At 37.5% G+C, this 22,366-nt stretch overlaps 1 protein-coding gene across 1 annotated transcript in view; it reads right to left on the bottom strand.

The window, feature by feature from the left end:
- Nucleotides 1-1,347: 1,347 nt before the first annotated feature.
- Nucleotides 1,348-22,366, bottom strand: part of LOC121876080 (Down syndrome cell adhesion molecule-like protein Dscam2) — a 65,017-nt gene continuing 43,998 nt past the window's right edge. Inside the window, exons 21-27 of the mRNA XM_042381002.1 lie at nt 21,864-22,078; nt 18,745-18,967; nt 16,882-17,166; nt 11,406-11,573; nt 7,407-7,558; nt 4,547-4,838; nt 1,348-3,683 (exon numbers count right to left, since the gene is read on the bottom strand). Coding sequence (XP_042236936.1) covers nt 3,244-3,683; nt 4,547-4,838; nt 7,407-7,558; nt 11,406-11,573; nt 16,882-17,166; nt 18,745-18,967; nt 21,864-22,078 — 1,775 coding nt within the window. The 3' untranslated portion in view covers nt 1,348-3,243. The remainder of the gene's footprint in view (nt 3,684-4,546; nt 4,839-7,406; nt 7,559-11,405; nt 11,574-16,881; nt 17,167-18,744; nt 18,968-21,863; nt 22,079-22,366) is intronic.

Here is a 22,366-nt window from a genome sequence, read left to right as displayed (position 1 = left end):
AGAATTAATTACTGGTGTGCCCATCAGTCTCACCGTCGTAGCCATGAACGGCAGAGATATGGTCATTGTAGTGCTTTTATTTACCCGTTGCACATCTCTCACCATGTTTAATAATATTAACTATCTTCATGACATTCTTATTGTTATCAGTGATTGCGGAATTCACGATGTTATGCTCCACCTACACACAGCCTGTTACTAGACTAACCCCCACCTCCTCTATCCCCCCTCCCCCCCCACACACACTACAGTGGACGACATCTGTTGGCCGACCATAGCATTTCCCCCAGCTGTTTCGAAACTTCAGACTCAAGGCTATTCGAATCCTCACTGTGGTTGGGTAGTAGACACGACTTTGCGCAATATAGTACGTATGTATGTGAGCTCTAACAAAGAGAAATTTGACAACTGGGTTACACTCACGACGCTGTCGCTACAGCGTCTCTTCGAACCACAGGATCAACACACAACGTCCGGAAAAACCTTTTAGCTTTATTACTGTAATACAACTACTACCAACCTCACTATGGCTGGGTAGTGGACACGACTTTGGTGCATGATAGTACTTGCTGGTCCACGAACCCTGAAATTCAGATTTTGAATCCGAAGCACCTGTGGACAGACTAATGCATCAGTGTCTACTACAGTACTTTTGGTTCACGAGTCTGAATGTTGGCGACGGGACTTTTGTTTGTGACTGAATATGGTATGAACTTTTGCACCAAATTATACTATCGGCTTAAATAACCAACAATATAAATGTAAATGTGTTTTCTGAAATGCCTTTTCAGGGGAGGTAAAGTTCTCCAGAAGTTCCTCCATCTAACTACCTTATGTTATACATCATTTTCATCTGTACAATTTGGTGTATAACATTCTTAGTTATAGGGACATCCACATCTGGATGCTAAGAGGTATAATATACAGTACAGGTATAACAAAAAGCTGCTAAATACCAACATAAACATCAGCAGTTATATTTTTTAGGGAGATTATTTTGAAAACTTTCTTTCGATAGCACTATTTGACATATGCCAATACTGTATATTGTTTATAGATAAATCGGTTTCGCAAGCACATTTCTCAGATCAAAATCTACAGCTCAAACTCATCAGTAGTGGTCATTGAGTAGTTGTTTGTTTTTAATGCAGAATTATTTTTCTGAGCATTTCCCACCACTGTTCTCTTCAGAATTCTCTGAGGAAGGCTATGGAAGATGAGGTTAGTGTTTGTTGTATCCCTTAAAATACTTTGCAAAGTACCCCTGGATTATCATTTGTTGTTCTATTGTAATGGCTTGATTTAAATATCTCTGACATGTACTAGTCATTAAAACGTCTCTGGATAATAATCATTTATATTATTTAAAAAAAACAATGACACATGATGGAACAGTGAATCCTACAATAATATTACTGTATTTCACAGCAACTCTGACAGTATCACAGGAACATTAAGAACACACTCAATATTTTTTACAGTCAAAATGCTCACTGACAACCTTCCAACTCCTGGTACAAAAGGGTTACAAAAAGAGAACACAAGTACTGGCCTTATGTGATGACATCTATGTATTACAGTAAAAAACTAAGATAACCTACTGAGATTCCAAACTGCATGGGCTATATTGTACAAAACTGTCAGCAAACATTTAATATTGTACTACATAAACAGAGAGCCTTAATAATCTTTACAGTACTGTACAGTATATAATATTGTTTGGTTTTATGCAATTTCATATATTTCAAGCACATCAACTACACAGTATCCAACATGGTCAGGATAATTTTTTGAAAAACTCTTCTGTTTCCTCACATTTATGTTAACACTCTTGGGGTTTTCATATGCAAAATTGCATATGATCAAAATTATCGCTTTAGGGTATTCATATGAAAATTTGTTTATGAAGTAAAAAATTTAAATAAAATTTTTTTTTTGCGTACAAACACTAGACACACAATTGGCAATGTCAGTGCGATCTGGCAAACTATGTAGACTGCACTTCAAGGTTACCACGCCATTTCCCTTTTGTGTTTAAAGGACCTAGGATATAACGATCTACATTTCCCATGCAGTTTCTTGCAGCTTGTGCCAATTTCTCGTACATCACAGTGATTTCCTTTATTCTTAAAAGGTTTTGTAAGAGTTTTGAACCATGCCTCGTGTTGCTGACGAGGGTGGAGGGGTGTTAAAACGTAAAAAGTGCAAAAAAAACTACACCATGTGGTGATAGTGCGATGCCTCTCCCAAGCGAAATATTCATTTTTTAACAACCTTTCTTTAACTATTTTTTCCTGAATATGTATACTTTATAACAAAATAAGGCTCATATTGCAATCACATGAAATAATGAAGATATAAAGTGATGTATAAACATTTTCATTAAGCATAAACAAAAATTTTGTGTTCTACTCATACTTATGTATAGAAATAATTATTTTATTGTGATTACTTATATAAAACTTTGTAAATAATTTATTTACAATGCTAATGCAATAAATCCCACCTTTTTATCTCAAAATGCAAGCTTGCTATGATTCATTACGTACAAATATCTCTCATGTGGTGAGTAACATGCCGGACCCCGAGCGTCTCGCGGTATAGCGCCTACCCAGACCCAAGAGTGTTAATGGAAAATGCATGTATAAAGATAAGAGATCAATTTTTGTCTGTGCTGGACTTTGAAGTACACATAGTGTAATACAGTACGTATCCGAGATGATGCACAAATGTAGAGATGGCTGGCTAGAGAAGTATTTTTCCCATGATACAATTTAATCACAACTGTAATAACAGTAATGGTACCATACCCTTGGTATTGGACAAGTCTTTCCTAGCTTAATGGCTAATCTCCATTTTCTTCTAGCAACAATCCCTGATGTGGACAGATTCAGGGAAAAGCCTCATTTTATTACAAGTTTGTCAGAAATTGGACTGTAGTCTCAAGAGCCATTCTTTCACCAGTATCAAAAATGCAAATAAATGGCTAATTCTCTTAATCAAATTAAATTGAAGTTGTTTACAGTCATTCATTACACCTTTAAACAAAAAACAAATTTACTGAAAACTGAAATAGGAACAGTGCTTAATACTGTCATTATTGTTTCAATTTGCCCCATCACATATAACAAACACAGGATATCAATAATTGTTTTCTCATGTTACAATGCCGTACAGTACACTGTAAAATAAACTTTCATTAAAAGTTCTTACAATGTCACTTATCATACCAGTCTAATCAAATTATACCTTAATACTGTAATCTTTATTGTTTCGACCAGAAACATACGACCTAAACTGTGATCTGGAATGACCGATGTAGGAACCAGAGGCTGCCTCACTCTCATTATTTCTCTTTCTTATCTCCAGATCACACTCAGCCTCTGACAATTCATTATGGCTGCTGGAAAAGCCCACAGGTGGCGTGATCTTCCGCGTGAAGCCGTACTTGCCATCGTCCGAGCTCTTTGGGTCTGACCCATGACCCATTTTTTTGGGGAAGGAAAGGCTGGTCTCCTGAGTAACCCCTCTGATGCTAGCAGCCATTTTGTTGAGGCCACGGTTGCTGAAGGCACCCACCCGTGACACTTTGCTCCCTTCTGTCTTACGTGGAAAAGACTTGCGCTCCAAGATCGGTGAAGGTTCTGTTGAGGTGCTCGACTCCGGCGCATGGTAGATGAGATCTGTAAAGGGAATTCTGATTTTTGCAACAATAAAAACATACTAAACAGTTCCTTTACCCCTTGTGGTGACGTTTACATACACGTGGCAGCGTCACATAATTATTAGAGTACACTTATAAATGAATCAGTCAACAATGGATGTGATTGATGAAAAAAATTCCTAGATCAGTGAGAATTGTGGCCATTTTTATGGGGACTTTTGGCCATTTATGGTGAATTTGGAAAAGTTTTACAGAGAATTTTGTAAATGTTTACGAGGCTTGGAAATTCTCACTGAATTCCTATAGAATTTTGGCCACAGCCATTTTTATGGAGAATTTTGGCCATGGGCATTTTCACGGAGAATTTGGGAAATTTTTATGGAGAATTTTGGCCAGTTATTTAAAAATAAAATAAAATAAATTACAGAAAATTTTGGTATTCTTACTTATAAGAAGCATCTGTACTGTATGTATATTATTATATTCAGTTTATATTATATTTATATATCTATTACTATTACCAAGTGAATTACATTTAGGAATCTTTTCCACCAATCAGCTCCATTGTTACAAGACTACTACAGATTCATTCATGTGTTTAGTATTGCAACACTGCCACATGTATGCAAACGTCACCACAGGGAGTAAAGGAATGCTTTGAGGCAACTGTACATACCCAGCGCAATTATTCAATAATTAAGTGTCTGTCAAATGATCTGGAAAATTAAAAGAGGGGGACATACTTTTGGCAAAAGTAATGCCTCTTAACTGAAAGAAATTTACTGTTTTCTTAAGTGCACATCAAAGTATAATTGTTTTTACTAGAACAGATAAAAATAATTGGAAGACTAAAGTAATTTGCCCTTAGACAGTGGAACTCACTATGATGGACATTCCTGGTTGCAGCCTTACGAGAGCCATGGGCAGCATGGACCTCTGGACGGCCTTCTAGCGTGGCCAGGTGGGGGTCAAGAGGCAGGTGGAGAGTGGCCTGATTCTCCAAGGTCGCCGAGTCCAGGTGGATAGAGGACTCGGTGCGGGAGGAGGTGGCATGCTCCGTGTCGGTGTCGGACTGCAGGGAGTCATACTCTTCACTTTCACTTCGAGGACCGCCCACACCTCGCCCATGACTTCGGCTACGCCCATGGGTCTTTATGGGCGTGGGGCGACTGGGCTGATGGTTGGCACACATTGGGTAGGGTTGGTGGGAGGGCGAGGTACACATGCTTAAGGTAGGCGCATGGCTACTGCTACATTACCTTACTTTAATGGTTGGTCAAGCCGCTGATGGCAATTAAGTTTCGCTAATTTTGTATTAATTATTTCATTTTGCAGTTACTGTAAGAAATTTAGTCTAATGGTTGGTCAAGCTACTGATGGTGACTTTCGCTAATTTTGCTAATAATCAATTTAACTTGCAGTTAATGTGCCAGTAACTACTTTAGTCTTTTCTTATCAATTTATAATAAAAAACAATGTGAATGAATTTATTTGCAACAAAGAATTTAGTTTCATTTATATGCCCATACCCAGTACAGTATACTGTACAGTACAGTGTATATATATATATATATATATATATATATATATATATATATATATATATATATATATATATATATATATATATATATATATATATATATATATATATATATATATATATATATATATATATATATATATATATATATATATATATACCCCCCTTACGACTGCTTCGACTTACGACCGCCGAGTTGTGACCATTTTTTTTTCAATTTTTTTTTTGAAATGACGCACGCATTTTCTATACCGAAACGTTTCCAGTTAATGTAGTCTCCATGTATAATTAGAAAATTATGGGGGCCCCATGTGCATTCAGCTGACTACATTAAAGGTAAGTGCTCAGTCACACTGTATCCATTCCTTATTATTTATTACTTTCACTGTACTGTATCCATTCCTCATTATTCATTACTTTTACTGTACTGTATTTCATTGTAGATTTTTTTTTATCTATGACCATTCGGACTTACGACCTGGATTTGGGTCCCTAACCCCGTCGTAAGTCGGGGTCGGTGGTGTGTATATAGTGTATATATATATATATATATATATATATATATATATATATATATATATATATATATATATATATATATATATATATATATATATATATATATATATATATATATATTTAAAAAAAAATTATACATACTGCCTTACAGATTTTCGTAGAAATTATGCAAATGCTTGTATTCCAACAGCAACATTGTCCTCACTTGTGGGAGACTTTGCGCATTAGCTAGTGTGGACAATGTTGCTATTGTAATACAGTACTGTTCAAGCAAGCATGTGATCTCCACAAAAATATTTAAGGTAGTATGTATATATATTTTTCTGAGACACCATATATATACAGTACACACTGTAACTTTCAACCCAAGTTCAGCATGCATTAGACAGCTTTCATTGTGATTGAAAATATATATTACTGTATTTCTAAAATTAGATTGAGTTAGCGTAAACACGTACGGATTTAATATAATGGTTCATGCAAGTGGATGATTGATCGATTGATATCACATGATTTCTGTCACCTGACAGGCAGTCGGAAAGCTATCTTTTTCCTGAAGTGGTCATATCATTCGCTTGAAATTTAAAAAAGTACCTGATATTTTCTGAGAGAAGATTTTAAATGCATGAACTGTGAGAAAAACTTTCATTGTGATTTACAGTATTCACTTTGTTAATGCCAACATGCCCATATTTTTTTTCAGAACAGTTGCTTTATATGCATATCCATTTCACAGTAGGTGATTACCGGTATATAACTTGCCCTTTGCAGTGATCATCTACTCGAAGGGTTAAGACATTCACAGCACAAGGGAAAAGGGAATGATACACTGGCAATAATAATTCGAGTTACAACTACAAATATTTTATATATTACTTCAAAAACAATGTAATGCATTTTATTAGCTGATTTTAATCAATATATGCAGCATTAAAATATTCAAAAGGTTTTGCTTAAAAGAATATAGCACCCAAGATTTCATCATACACTTTGCATTCATAAAAAACTAAAGATCTATTAATGTAAGATACATTCACAGGTGAACTATTCTAATAACACCACGTCTTAAAGAAACTTTCATGCATTTATAAAAAGCTCCTGGTGTAAATCCAGTTGCCATAAAAGAATTAGTGAAACACTGAGGAAAGAACTTTAAGCACAACCAATTATGCTTTACTCAAAAGCCAAGCACTGAATGCCCTCCTCAAAAAGTCACTAACTTTAAGTCCCAAGCTTGAATAAGTCTCCAACCATGATATCCTTGCAAAAGAAAGTGGAAGAGTACATATCTTGTCGACATTCAAGCCTAATCTCCCACACCCATGTGCAAACCAGGCACTTACCAAACATACTCATTCCCATAACCTAATACCAAATAAAGTCACAAAACAAGACTCTCACACACCTATCAAACACTGTTAGTTACTACACAAACAATATCAAACATACACAACCTTTCCCTACCTATCCACAACTCACACTGTCAACCATCAATTACTGTACACATACATTTCTCAAATATAGCCACCATATAACTTACCAAAAAGATCTGTTTCCTCCCCAATCCTTTCTTTATCACCTTCTATTTGTAATTTCTCAACCTCACCCTTCCTCCTCTTAAGCCTCACCCTGCACAATCTAACAGATACAACCACATCTTGGCAGAGAGGAGGTACATACCGAGGTAGGGGGTCGGCCCTCAGTAACTCCATAGCGAGCATCCTGGAAGACAAAGGTCTGGAACTTGGCAGTCGCGGTGTCGTCCTGACCACCTCCACCACGACCCTCGCCCAACTGGAAGGTCGCGTATGGATAGATGTCCTCAGAGTACTCTGTTGAGAGCGATAATCCATAGGTACCAAGAGAATAACACTTACAATAATAATGTTGGTAACATGAATGTCATTATGGCAAAAAATGATAGTAATACAGTATGTAGATGAAATAAATACCTTGAAGACAGAGAGCATAGTTTAGGTTAAAAAATATTGTGAAGAAACATATTGCCTAAGTTAGTACCAAGGGACAAAATATTGCTTAGTTAAAGTAAATGTGATGGTTAAGAATAAAGTGTTGGTATAATTTGTAGGTAAAGTATATACAGTAACATGAAATTAGAAAGTATTGTTTAAAATATAGGGTACTGTAGTATGAAGAAAAAACATGTAAGCTGAAGAATATTTGTAGCTGGGGAGAAATTAGGAAATATAACTGATAAATATTCGTTTGAAACAGTAATATTTATGAGGCCAACAAAAAAATCAGACATACTGACCATTACGCCTAAAGCAACAACAGTTACCGGTACCTTTTCATATGTCACACAAACAACAGGATCATGAACTCGTAAAAATAAAAAGCCTTTAGATGCGCCTTCAAAGTCTCCACCAGGTCCAGCTCTCCAGGGAGAAGGCCAACCAATTGCACAATTGAGTCACTGTTTAGGAAAAGATTGGACTACAAAAGAATGCTCACACATGGCTCTAGGTTCAACAAACCAAAAAGGATCATATTTTAAACAGTAATGTATGGTAATTAGAAGTGACAAAAGGTCAACCAAATGCTGTGCTTGGCTCACACGATGATACAGGTACTGTATACATATTTAAGGATCATCAAGCACAGTTTTAAGTCGACTCTAACCTTAACAGGGAGCCAATGCAAATTTATTATAAATGGAGCACAGTTCCAATTTTGGAATTCTAGGTGGAAGTGAATAAAAGTAAAAATTAATGTATTTTGGACAGACTGGAACTTCTTCAATGTACAATTTGGGAAGCCAAGTCATGAAGAATAACCAAAATGTACATATGATACAACCAATGGAGTATATGTACAATTGCTAAATGATTCTTTCTACCTAAAACCTTTTTACCAGTTTTTAATATCTAGTTTTCACTAATCCTTTTTATTCAACCATAATAATTAATAATTTATATTCAGCCAATTTGACCAAGGGTAGCTGACAAAACCATGAAATGCTTGTTTCCATTAGTCTTTATGCCATGCCAGCAGCATCTGGTGTTCTTAGGGCCAGGTCACCTATCCAAGTCGAACCAGTCCCAGCACTGGTTAACTTCGCTGATTGGACAAGAGGCATTGTTTCCAACGATTCTTTCAATGCAACCATTCATTATGCATTTATATTTTTGGGTTATCTATTATAATACCTTTCTCATACATAGTAATGCAAGGGATCCCCGCAGTTAATTGGGACCATAAAATCGCCTCTGATAACAAATCCACTTAAAGCGGGGAATTAATCCCAAAAGAAATAATGGAAATAGGTCAAATTGGGACCGTGACATTATTTTAAGAAATTATTTAACTTTATAAGTTATCTAATGTCTCTAAAGTTCATTGGGGTCGGTGTGTTGAGGCAACGTACATGTAGGTTGTGCCAGTGTAGTGGACACTCTCCCCTACAACTGCTGATTGGTCACTTACCGTCCGATTCCCAGCCAACCAATGGCGAGTTCCACAAATCAGCCCTCGCGTTCGAACTGCGCGGTGAATGGCCAGTTGGCGCCTTCACCTCAGCCAATCAGCAGTGTTTCTCGTCTTTTCACGTTGACTTTTGATCCGGCACAAAGATATAAATACCCCCCCTGGCTCGACGTGAGGGCAGACAACACCAAGCTCTCAAGTAGAGATGACCTCCTCTAAAGAATCTCCTATACAGTATATATATATAAAATGCCATTGTGAGTTTCCTTTCTCACCTCCATCCTTCCTTAGTGCGAGATCTCCTACATGTACGTACGAGGTATGTATGTGAGCCTAACAAAGAGAAAATAGACAAACACAAAGAGAAATTAGACTACTGGCCACATACACTATGCTACACCAGCGACCCAGTGGTCCTCAGCAAATGTTGTTGGTGCACACTCATTCCAGTGGTTCATTGAGACAAAATACTGTACGTACTTATTATAATGTTTTAAAAATAAATAATTTTAACATAATAAAATACAGTACAGTACAGGATATTTCTATTTACTTAGGTTAAAGGTAGAGATGTTTGGCTTGATTGGGTTGATGGAGGTGGGTGTTGGGGGATGGAGGATGATAAAGAAACAGGACTAGGTGGATTGTCCACTCCCACTCTTTTTTTGCCTAATCACTTCTAATTTTACATCTATACTATAGCTAGTGTGCTTTCTTTTGAGTGCTGCACCACCCTGTTTGAGTTGGGAACTCATGGCTACAAAAATTATAAAATAATTCACCACAACATGCATGAAAAGACACAACAAAGTCAGGAGTAAACACAACACAGCACTGGTCTGGTCTGGACGAAACAAAGCGGGAGACTGGCACGGGGACACATGTGTGCATGCATGACACTCTGCAGAGAATTTAAGGTGATTTGAATATCAGAGAGTCTTGCTGGATGTTAGAATTTATGGGAATATTTTGAAACTGTACTATGTTTTTGAGAATTCCAGAATATAGCTGGCCAGGTATTCAGTGTTCTACAGTATGATGCTTTTCAAGGTGTCTAAAGTCATATTCTACACTTCATGGTGTTTTACAACCTGTTATTCTGTACTCTATTTAGGATATACTGCAGTACTGTATTGTACAATATTTCAAAGCTGGAAAACATCTACTACTACTCATTAAGAGCTAAGCTTTTCCCTCTAAAGGTTGACCCAAACCTGCCTTGTTTCTGGTATACCACACATTGAGGTGTCAAATAAGTTTTTGTGTGATCCCAGAATAAGTAATAAGATTCACATTGTATTACTGACTCCACCAACTCAGAATTATTTTATAAAACTCAAACACAATCAATTTCCTTCCCTTGTTGTGTTATTGGTCCTGAGTTCCTTGCACAGAATTAACCTTCCAATTCCCTCTTCTTCAGATTATTTGCAGATGTCGTCTTGGGGCCATCAGTAGTTTCTTTTTAGGTCACCTGTCAGCCCATTTTAGTAATATTATGCAGATCCTACTTAAGGTCACTTGCTACATGATAGTTTTTGGTAAATTTTTGTAAGTTTCCTTTTAGGGTAAAATTTTTTAGTTCCATCTTTTAATTACTCCTTGTAGGCATCATCCTAAAAGTTACCATTTGCAGGCCCAGCTTTAAGTCACCATCCGTAGACCCCCATTCTGGTCTTCTTCTGCAGTACCCCTTTTTCAAGTCCCCTTCATGTCACCTTTTACATGTGCCCTTCATGTCACTTTTCCAAATCCCCTTCATGTCATCTTTTCCAACTCCCCTTCACATCACCTCTTCCAAGTCCCATTCAGGTCACTGTCTACAAGTTCCCTTCAGGTTACCTTCTATAAGCTCCTTTCATGTCACCTTCTACAAGCTCCCTTCATATCACCTACAAGTTTCCTTCATGTCAAATTCTACAAAGTTTCCTTTATGTCACTTTCTACAAATCTCCCTCAGGTCAACTTCTACTACAAGTCTCCTTTATGTCACTTTTTACAAGTCTACTTTACCTCACCATTTGTAAGCTAAAATTTAGGTCACTTCCAATAGGTCACTTGCTTCCTCCCTAAGAAATAACTTTCAGTAACTATGCATTTCCGATCACCTCCTACACATTCCCTCCTTATGCCACCTTCTGTTAGCCCCTCCTTTACACTATCCTCAACACCCTAGCATACCAGAAACCTGACAAGTATGGCAGAGAGAGACTTCCGGAACCTAGGGGATACCTGTCTCCTTTTCCCTGGTACCTGGTATTCGCTCTAGGGTGGCAGGTACAGGCTGGGGTTTCCTGACGGTGGCATAATAGGCATCACGCTGTTGCAGGAGGTTGGTCTTGTTCTCTTCCACCTCCTGATCTTCTTGTGATGCCCGACTGCTGCGCCCTGCTGCTGCTCCTGAGGGAGGAGAGGGGACGTGTGATGATGTGGAGGAAAAGGAGAAGGAGAGGGAAGAAGTGGAGGATATGAGCAGTGAGAGAGGTGCTGACACAAATAGTGAAAAGAGCAAAGATGGTGAAAATGTGATTAGGCAAAGAAGAGGCTGTCAAGGGGTTGTGAAGAAAGAGAGCAAATTAGGCAGTTATAAAGAAGGAAGAATTATCAGAATGGACAATTTTATGAGCAATAAACAAGTACCGGTAACTAAAAAGTGTCCAAAACCATACAAGAATATATCATAAAGTGTAAAGTATGTTAAACACGAGAAATATAAACATGATAATCAGTAACATTTTTAACTTCTTAACAAACAACATCATTAAAAAAAAAAAAAATTTCTGATACAAACAAACAAAAAATGGGAAAGAGCAACACAGTGCTTGAAGACCAAAAGCACTTATACAGTATAACTGTCCAACTGCACAAGTCACATTAATGACTAAATATCATGCAGAAGCTATATGCAACAAACTAATCACATCCAGACACATTCTGATTATAATCTACAAAAATGAGCCAAAAACTGGGACTTAAACATACTGGCAACCCTACCCTTACTTTGGGCAGCTCTTCGTTTTTCATTAAAACTGGGACTCTTTAAGACATGGAGATTCATTCCATAACTGACCCCAAAATTATAAGCACATGAAGAAGAGGGTTTAATCTCCATTTTCCATTAAAATTGGTGCTAATTAGGGCATGGGGCCCAATGACACCCGAGTCCTAACGGGTAGCAAACCTTGCTTTACTTTTTGGCTCCTTGATTAGGGTGATTTCTGCCTGGTTAACAGAAAGTTCATAAGTAACCAAAACTTTCTATTAACCGGACTGACTACATACAAATTAATTCAGTTAAGGGAGGGGGGGGGTGTTTACTACATTATTCATCAATCATTTATTCAACTACAGTATTCATTTTAGCTTACCCTGTAGAATTGGAGTAAGTATGGTAGGTGCTGTAACATGCCTGATGTCACCTAGAGTGATGACTAGTAAATTATGTAAAAACACAAAAGAACAGGTTGAAAAGAATAATACAGTACAAACAACCCAACAAAAGAAAGGGAGGTTTGCCGAGAAACATAATAACATCCGTTGATGCACATGCCAGAGTACTGTACTGCCATGAAGTATACAATCAGAAATCTAAATGCATCTCAAGAAATGACCCTCTAACATCCCTCCCCCCCTCCCTGATGTCAGATTCAAACTTATCATGTACGGCATCATTCATGTTCCAGAAATTCCGTTTTTTTTATGAAAAAAAAAATCATCTTTCTTAATATTTTGGGTTAGTTACATCTCGAAGTGCCCTTTGGCTGATCTAATTTAAAGCTCTTTTGTACACTACATGATCTACATGATGTCCTTTATTCCTGTTTTTCTTCCACAATTGGTATTTTCTTTTGCAGTCATTTCTAGATCTTTAATTCATCCACCAAGCTTTGTTCCCTCTTGTGCTTGTTTTCCAGGGTATACATTCCTCTACTGTTATCTCAAGGATTTCCATGAAGTCTTGCATTGATTCGTCTATGTTCCATTCCTCTTTTAACAATTTCTTCCCAGGTAATTCTCTAGTTTGTGCCTCATGAACCGGTAATCTCCATGGTTCAAATCATAATATTCCTCCTCAAATACTTTATCTCAACTTTCATGGACTGTATTCCATCTTAGTACATATAGTGGTCGCTGGTCAGAGTTAGTTTCTCCCAGATGTGGACCTCGTCCACCATAGCCTCCTTAGTTGTTAAGACTCCTGTAAATCTAGAATGTTGTCTCCTCCCATGGGTTCAGACACGTGTTGCAAGAGGAATGAATCGTGAATGAGAACAAGGAATTCTTTTCCCTCGGGTTGTGTGACAAGATTCACCCAGTCCAACATTTCGTGATTAAAATTTCTCACGATGAGGGCTTATGCTCTGTGCTCTGGGTGCTGTTTCAATGATTCTATGAAGATTTGCTAATCCCTCCTCTGAGGTGGAGTCAGCCCAATAACACACACCTACTGTCAGCTTGCTTTTGTTTTGAGCTATCAAATCCCAACAAATATACTCGGATAATCCATTTCATTTAGCTCGTCATAAATGGCGACTGTCAGGTGCTATTTCATATACATTAGTACACCACCACCTCTTGTGGATCTGTCTTTCTGAATGGTAGGTGATACACTGGAAAGTAAAATTCACTCTGATGCATCTTGACGCTAGGACTTGCTAATTTCAATAATGTCTGGTTGTTCTGTGTCCAAGGATGCACTCAATACATCAGTTTTATTAACTAGACTTCTGGCATTCGTGGACTAACACTTGACTGGCCTGGTTTTTATTATTATCCTATTTGCAGACCGAGTCTAGAGGGTTAGTAGATTCACTCACATATTGCTTGGAAATTTCTTCTCTCTCTGGGTTCGCAGTATTACTGAAAGCAAAAAGCATGCATTGTTAACGCTATTTACAGTTGGTTCACTTCTTGCCCTTATTAGTGAGAGAGGTGGTAAGGGCAAGAGGTAAAACAATTGTAAATTCAGTAAAATTATAATAGTGCATAGAGAGAACATAATTCATGTTGAATTCTTGTAAAAATAAAGCATTGGTGTCAATACCTTTCCCCTGTATACTCATGATTCTGGCCTACCAACAATATCCTAATATTGTACACCTAAAAATACATTCTGCACCCTTGACTCTGAAACCATCAGCAACGATCACTGCAACAGAAGCCATGATGAGTGTTATTTTTTAGTGAGTGTACATTATTTTTATTTACCATATTAAAAAAGATTACTTAATCTGGATACACATGCAGCTACTCTAATTCAGTGGCTGTGTGTGTTTTCAGACAAACATAGATGCTGAAAGTTTATTTCATTAAAACATACATTACAAAACAGAGGCATCATGCTCAAGACAAAACTAAAACATAAAATATTTCATAACATCAAAAGCAAAGAAAATCAACAAAGGAAATTATGGAGAAACATGAAAAAAACTAACATAGATTTTGGGAATAATGACTACAGCTCTGAATTCTGAAGCTGAATTAATGAAACAGTAATACAATAGAAACTCTCAAAATTTTCAGTCATTACTGAAGAAAATATTAAAGTGTTACCACAACACAGTGAGATAAACAAAGATTTTTCACTACAGTCTAGCATCAAGAGTGTCATGGATGCAATAAGAATATTGGAAAGGTTAATACTGTATACACATATATTATAAATATACAGGCAGTTCCCGAGTTATGACCATCCGGCTTACGATCATTCGCACTTATGAACGGGATCCCAAGACATTCATCGCAGAAATTAAACATTAAAATTCCATTTTTAAGATTATTTTCATTATTCTATATTGTTTAACCTCACTTTATTTACAGTACATGTATTTACATTATTTATTAAGCATGGGATATTACAGTACTGTTGTTTTGTATGGGCAGGGTTGCTCTTTAACCTAACCTAAACTATGGAATTATAACACTCTTCTGACTTATTAACAAATCAACTTACAATCAGGGTCCAGGAACGCATCCCTGTCATAAGTTGCGTTAATCTGGGACTGCCTGTGTGTGTGTGTAAATAACAAGCATCGCATTGACTGGGATAATGCCTCCTCAATATTACCTTGTAATTCAATTGACAGTAGGAACATCATAGAATCTAGTCTTATTAAACATACCGAAGCATTCAACGTGAATTTGAGTAACGGCCTGTACAAACTGGACAATTTTGTAATTAATAAGATTTTTAACCAGGTGAGAAGGGCGGGTCACCTTAACATCTGACCTGACCACCAACCGTTGTGTGCTATTTAAAGATTAGTAGGGTCATTACCCAATACCTGACCATTATGGACCTGGTCTCACTCTCCTCTGTATATATACACCTTGTTTTGTACTTCTCTTTAGTCTGTACTCACCCCTGAAGATGTGAATTGCACGAAAGCGCTTGGGAACTTCGTGTTTTCTTCTTTCCTTGTGGTTATCAGCATATGCCTAGATCACGCGCAACTACAGTGATTTACTTGCATATATATATATATATATATATATATATATATATATATATATATATATATATATATATATATATATATATATATATATATATACAGTGACCCCTCGTTTAACGAACACCTTGGTTAACGTAATTTCGATTAACGAACTGCCTTCCATAAGGATCTTCAATTCGGTTAACGAAAAAAATTCGGTTAACGAAGTTCTTACGAACCGACCTCAACGTGTTTTCGCTTGCACTGACCGGGCAACCAGCTTTAGTATCAGTCCGCCAATACTTTAATCGGTTCTAGGGCTTAAATTCCTTACTATTTTAGTAAATATCAAGAAGTTTATACTATTCAATAATTTTAAAAGTTTAATATTCAATTTTTTAGCCATTTTAACAATTATTGAACATAATTGAAGGTAAAGTGACTAGTTTAATGCGCGGCATCCAGCCTCTTAACACAGCAAACAGGAGTTAGTCTCTCTCTGTTTTCACTGGAGGTAACATCTTGCTCGAGACTCTCTTCAACTAAACGCTTTTTTTCTGTGTTTCCAAGCAAATTATTAGTCATTTTGAAATATATTTTACATATTGACAATATATAATGCAGTGCAGTGTTGATTTAAAGAAAATAATCTTGAATTACACCAAGAGAGCTAAAATTTTATGGGTGAAATGGCACCATGGGGTGACTTCTCTTCCACCCCAATGCCTTCTCTTCGTCCTTCTCCTCCAGCCCCATTCTAAATCCCATCATCATCATCATCATCCAGGAGCCTTCTACATACACACCTCAAAGTAAGTGAACTTTTCTACCATTTTCGTTGAATTTAGGAAATTTTCGGTGAGCTGGAACCAATTACCCAAAAACCCATTGAAACAATGGTTTCGGTTAACGAACTTTTCGGTTAACGAACGACCTTCTGGAACGGATTGAGTTCGTTAACGGAGGATGGTTTTTTTTTTCCGAGTTTGAGAGATGAAAATCAGGCACATTTTCAGGAAATTCCAAGAAAATTTTTCCGTTACCTGGAAAATTCCGGGAACGAGGGATTTTTTTTCCAGCTTTGAGAGAGTCGTCTCGTTACCTGGAAATCTCTCATTCTCAGAAGTGCTCGGCACCAATTGTTCCACCTAACGAGGATAACACTGTACTAACTCACAGAACACTGAGAACACCTCTAAAGTGGCAATACCAATGATGTGGCTACCAGAATTTGAGAGACATCAAGTGTAGCTTAGCGGTGAGGAGCAACTCACGTCTCCTAAGGCAGAGGACGGCGGCAGCAACAGTGAGAGCAAGTGCTAATGCTGATGCTGCTGCTGAAGCCAGGAGACGGGGGTCAGTGTGCAAGGGGTTGTGGGGTGCTTCCTCCAGACCCCCAGGTGACTGTGCCCCCAGACCACCCCCAGGACCAGTGCTAGTGTTGACGGTGGTTGTGGTGGCCCCAGCAGCATTGTGCGCTGTCAGGCGGAGGCCAAATGTTGCACCAGTGCGGAGGCCACCCACTTCATAAACTTCCTGTGGGGCCAAGCTGCTTGCCACTGTGAAACATAACAGAGGTCATGAGGCATACAAGCCTGAATAAGTCAAGCATTATTCAAGCATTAAAACCATATTTTACTCTGTTAATGCATATTTATGTATTAGGCTCTATAAACTTTTATTATCCCCATGCATTTTTATTGCATTTTCATTCCACACTGTACAAGGCCAAATTGCACCAATGTGAATAAAAAATGTGAATAATTATCAATATACTGTACAGTATACAGAGGGTATTACTGTACAGTATATTCTTTAAGGACAGATCCAAAGATCATAAAGCCCGTTATGGGTTAAGACACAGTGCTGGCACTTACCTTAATTAAATTGAATGCCTTACAGACATAATAAGCAATCCTCAATGAGCTTCAGTACCAGAAGGTATCTATCACTTATAATTAAACTTTTCATTAAGTAAACAGATCAGACAAAAATCTTCAAATACCTGTACATAATGCCACATGCCTCCCACAGTCACCAAGCACCTTCCATCTCCCACACTCCATTTGAGAATCAGTTTTTTACTACAGGGTACTGTATTTTCTCAAAAACTATTGGTCATATCATACATCTGATTACTGTGTTGGAAGGCCCATAAAATTTCTGCTGCTAGCAGTGTATACAGTAGTAATTAAAAAGTTGGCTCAGACAATTTTGAGCTAGGAAGTTGTGAATGTATTGTTGTGCATTTTTTCTCATGTTTATTAGAAGTGACGAAAAATAGTTATATACAGTACTTGTATAATTCTTTTGGGGAGGCTTATGTTGCAGAGCAATCAGTTATGAAGCCAAAGATATATGGTTTATGCCAATAAACACAAGTTTTGGGAGAGGAATTAATAAAGCGAAAACGAAATTCACTGTGGGCTGTCTCGCTTGCCCTGGGGGGCGTCAGAGATGTGATCTTGGAACTGGAAGACTTAAAACTTATCTCGTGCACGAGAGGGTTAATGAATTAATAAAATGAAATAAATTAAAATACAAAATAATTTACAGAACACCTGATAAATAAAAAAATAAGTACTGTATGCACATACTGTACAGTCTAAAAATCCACACAATTTAAATCTTGCATACTATCAACATAAAGAACTGGTAGGCATCCACCCTAACCTCTTGTCTACCTTACTTTATACACCAAAAATCAAATAGGTACTGTACTGTATAGTACAGGTACCACATTTCTCTCCACCCATTCTTCCTTGTATTTACACCATACTGTATATCCATGTCCTTGTAGGATTCAACATAAGAGTTTGTACATACAAGCCCATTGATCCATGTACTGTACAGTATCTTTGTTCCTTCTTTACTTTCTACTCCACTTCAACAGCTATCTATCTATGCGTGTGTTGAGTGTGTTTAAGAACAAAATCAATGATTACCAATTATTTCATTAAAAATGCTATGACTAATGTATTAATAACCCAAATACTGCACTGTACTCTACCATGAATAACATCCATGATTTTAAAAATAGCAAATTTAAATGGATGATACTGTACATCCATTATAAACCCATCCTTAAGTTATAATTAAAAATTTCCTGGAGATATGAAATGAATGCCAACACTAACGTGTAGTCCAGGTGGAGTCTCTGGGTCGTCGCAGCTCAAGAGTGAAGTGGGTGATAGGACAGCCACCGTCACTCCATCTGCCCAGCCACACCCAGATCCCTGTGCTGTTGCCTGATGCTACATGTCGAGTGGGTGGGGCCACAGGAGGTAACCCTGATGTTCTGGCTGTTAATGGGCGTGAGGGCGGTGATACACCCACATGCGTCCGAGATGTCACATATACCTGGGGTAAAATAAATCAAGAATCAAATACAATAGTATGAAATATTCAACATATCAGTAATAAAGAATAAAATATCAGTCATCAATGATGCTGAAGTGAGAACACTCAGAGCTGTAATTGGTTTTACACTGGTGGAAGGCCTATCCACTAATTGATGCTATACAGGAACTATCCAGTACTGTGTTCACCACTGGAGCAGAACCTATCAGCTACAGTACTCAGTCATGCAATAAAAGAGGACCTACCTAATACTTAGCCTCACACTTAAGGACACCTGGAACTCAAGTGTTACAGTGAAAGAGAACCTCACCAGGAATTTGGCCCTACACTGAAAGTGAACCTCATCTGATACTTGGTTACACAACCCAAAAGAGAAACTTACCTGGTAATTGGTCACATACTGAAGGATAACTTTATTTTATTTGGTCTTACACTAAAAGAGAATCTTAACTGTTATATACTAAACTCACACTTTGATAGAAAACATCACCTGGTATTTATTCACATTTTGAAGGAAAACCTTACCTACTTGGTAATTTAGTCACAGAGTGAAGAACCTCACCAGCAAAACAGAACCTAACCTGATGTACTGACCACAGTCATACATGTTAGTCAACATAAAATCAGACGATTCATATTACGCTCAACAGCCCATAAAACATGAAGCTATAACTTATTTTTTGTAGTTCCCCCACTGAGACATCCATTGTCTCTAATATATCCATGTTTATGTTAGTATAATTAGATCACGAATGAATGCGTACGTGTCACTGTAAGATACCAGTATATATATAAACCTGCTTATAGTTGAAACATTCACAATCCATTGAGAGTGATGTTGAAAGCTTCAGCTGTAATTTCTTACAGTGAAATTATCAAGTAAATCGAGTGTTAGAGTTTGCAATAGAGGTGAGAATCCTTTTTCTGCCCTGTGATATGTTCAGAGATGTCTACTCACCACTGAAGTCATATTGCTCAGAGAGTATGATGACTGTATAGAAATTATTGTCAGTTTTGTGTTTAAGAATGTCATTACTCATCTGAGAGAAACCTGCCAACTGTTCACTGATCTGAAATGTAACAGACAGGGCATCAATGAGCCTCTGTTGTGTTTATGCCAATTCCGCTAAAAAAGAGCATGCCATCCTATGCAGTGTTTGCAATTTACTTGATCCATTGCAAACTCAAACACTGATTAGATTGTAAGCGTCACCCTTAAGAAGTTGATGTAAACCATGACACTGATTCTCATTGCCCACTGAATACCGCAACTGAGTCCAATGAATATGTGTTTAAGTTCTTGTTGTGACATCATTGCGTATATAACCTGATGTACGAGAGAAGAGAGCTCACTTCTTACCCCTCCTTTCTCATCTATCAGGTATGTACCTTGTCACACACCACCATATTAAGTGAGTTGAACTTCGTTGAACATATCAGTGTTCCTGTTTTAACATAGCTGAATGTCTTATGTGTCAAATAAGCCTATAACGTAACTGAGCTTCTTCTGTGGCGAGTATCACCTGTTGAGCCGATCTTTTGGTGAAGAGGATAAAAGAAAAGGAAAAGTAATCAGAGACGTCACCGATCGCCCAAGCAGCTAACGAGACGATCAGTGGTGAAGAGGATAAAAGAAAGTAAAAGCAGGCAAGATGTCCGATGCAGGATGTCTTAAATATATCGAGACTAAGACTAGAGTGGGTGACATGCCCAGGGAGCCAGTCATGGGAGTGAGCTCTCAAACACCGAGTCTGGCCACAGCTTCGTAGTGTAGCCACCCGGCATTTGTTTTGAATACGAGTGGTGTAAGCTTGGTGTACTCATCCTGACTGTATGTGCAAATGATTCTTGTGTGCATTATTGTGCATGGATTATCGGGAATATAATAGTCCCAGGTCGAGTATTGAGACTGTAACTACTACAGTACTATCACACGTATTAGTTTTTGTTATGTATGTGAGTGAACCAGCTGTACTCACAACTGATATGTGTTGGTGTATTTTTCCAGGTTTGATAATCAGGAAATAGTGTGGTGCTCCAAGTAATAACTTCACTGTGTTAATGACAAGTGTTTAGAGTGACCATCACTATTATCACAGTTGTGTAATAATACCCTTAAGGTGGTATGATTATTGAATGTTGTAAATGTTAACTGAAGATCTATTTTGCTTCCCATGAAGTAAGACCTATTGGTCAGTAATATTTTACTAAGTGTCACAGTAAAGAAATCAGTAATTGAACCTAAGTTTGTTGTTGTGAGTGAAGGTTCAAATTGTCACAGTATTAATATTTGATTTTAATAAATACCGATTCAGTATAATGTGTGTACCACTGCTCATTCCTTCTAACAACAGCCATCCCTGAAAATACAATTGATAAATCATGTGCCTAACCTCTCTTGCATACCACGCTAACAATTTAATTGAGAGGTTCTTGGTGAATGTTACATTCTAAAGATAAAGCCTGGGTGGTGGCAGCTCTGAGATGTAAGTACGTACAGTAATTACACGAGTGTGAAAGAATATATAAGGATGTGGTTCTCACAGGTTAACCCACATAACAGAATATAACTAAATAAGATAGAAATAAATAAATAAGTAAGGAGACAATGAAAAAAATACATTAAGTACTTAGAGAAAATGAATTAGAAATTAAAGAAAAAAATAGAAACAAGAATAAAAGAGATATATAACCAATATCGTTGAAGAAATTAAATAAAGTGGCAACAACTAAACATTAAAGATTTACCCTCTTACACTTATGTTCAATCACACTGAAAAGGAGTACAGTACCCTGTATCACCTTTCATTTGGTAACACACCTGGTATTTGACCCTACAGTACTCTGAAGAAGAACCTCATCGGATATTTGGCTCCACAATGAAAGAGAACCTCACCTGATACTCAGCTCCACACTGAAGGTCAGTGATTATATATTTAGAGTGTGTGCGGCCTAACTCTCGAGTGTACCAGGAACCACCACCTGTGGCTGCCCGCCACCATACTGCCCATGACCGCACTGCTGCTCCACCTTTGTCCCCTGCTGTCCATGACACCATCAGTGTAGAGGCTGTAGCATCAGCAATGTGGACAGAAGGAGCACTAGGGGGCACTGTCAACAGGAGGATGGATTAAACTAAGCCATATGATAGTAATGGGAGGAAGCTTTAACAACAAATTCAAGATGGAGATCATTTGAAACAGGATAATTATGGTGTTGATTCAGAGAGAAATGACATTAATAATGATGAGGTTCATAATGAAGCAGTAATGTCAATGGAGGCCATTATTGTGAAGAGGGTGGGCAGGAATTCCATCTCAGAGGTTAACAGAGTTATGACTCTTCTGAACTGTGAAAGAAATAGCTTTGTGTTCATTCTAAATTTATAATGAAAATCTC

This window comes from Homarus americanus, unplaced genomic scaffold (genome assembly GCF_018991925.1).
Source record: "Homarus americanus isolate GMGI-L3 unplaced genomic scaffold, GMGI_Hamer_2.0 scaffold33468, whole genome shotgun sequence".
NCBI lineage: Eukaryota > Metazoa > Arthropoda > Malacostraca > Decapoda > Nephropidae > Homarus > Homarus americanus.
This window is presented reverse-complemented; position numbering and strand designations above follow the sequence as displayed.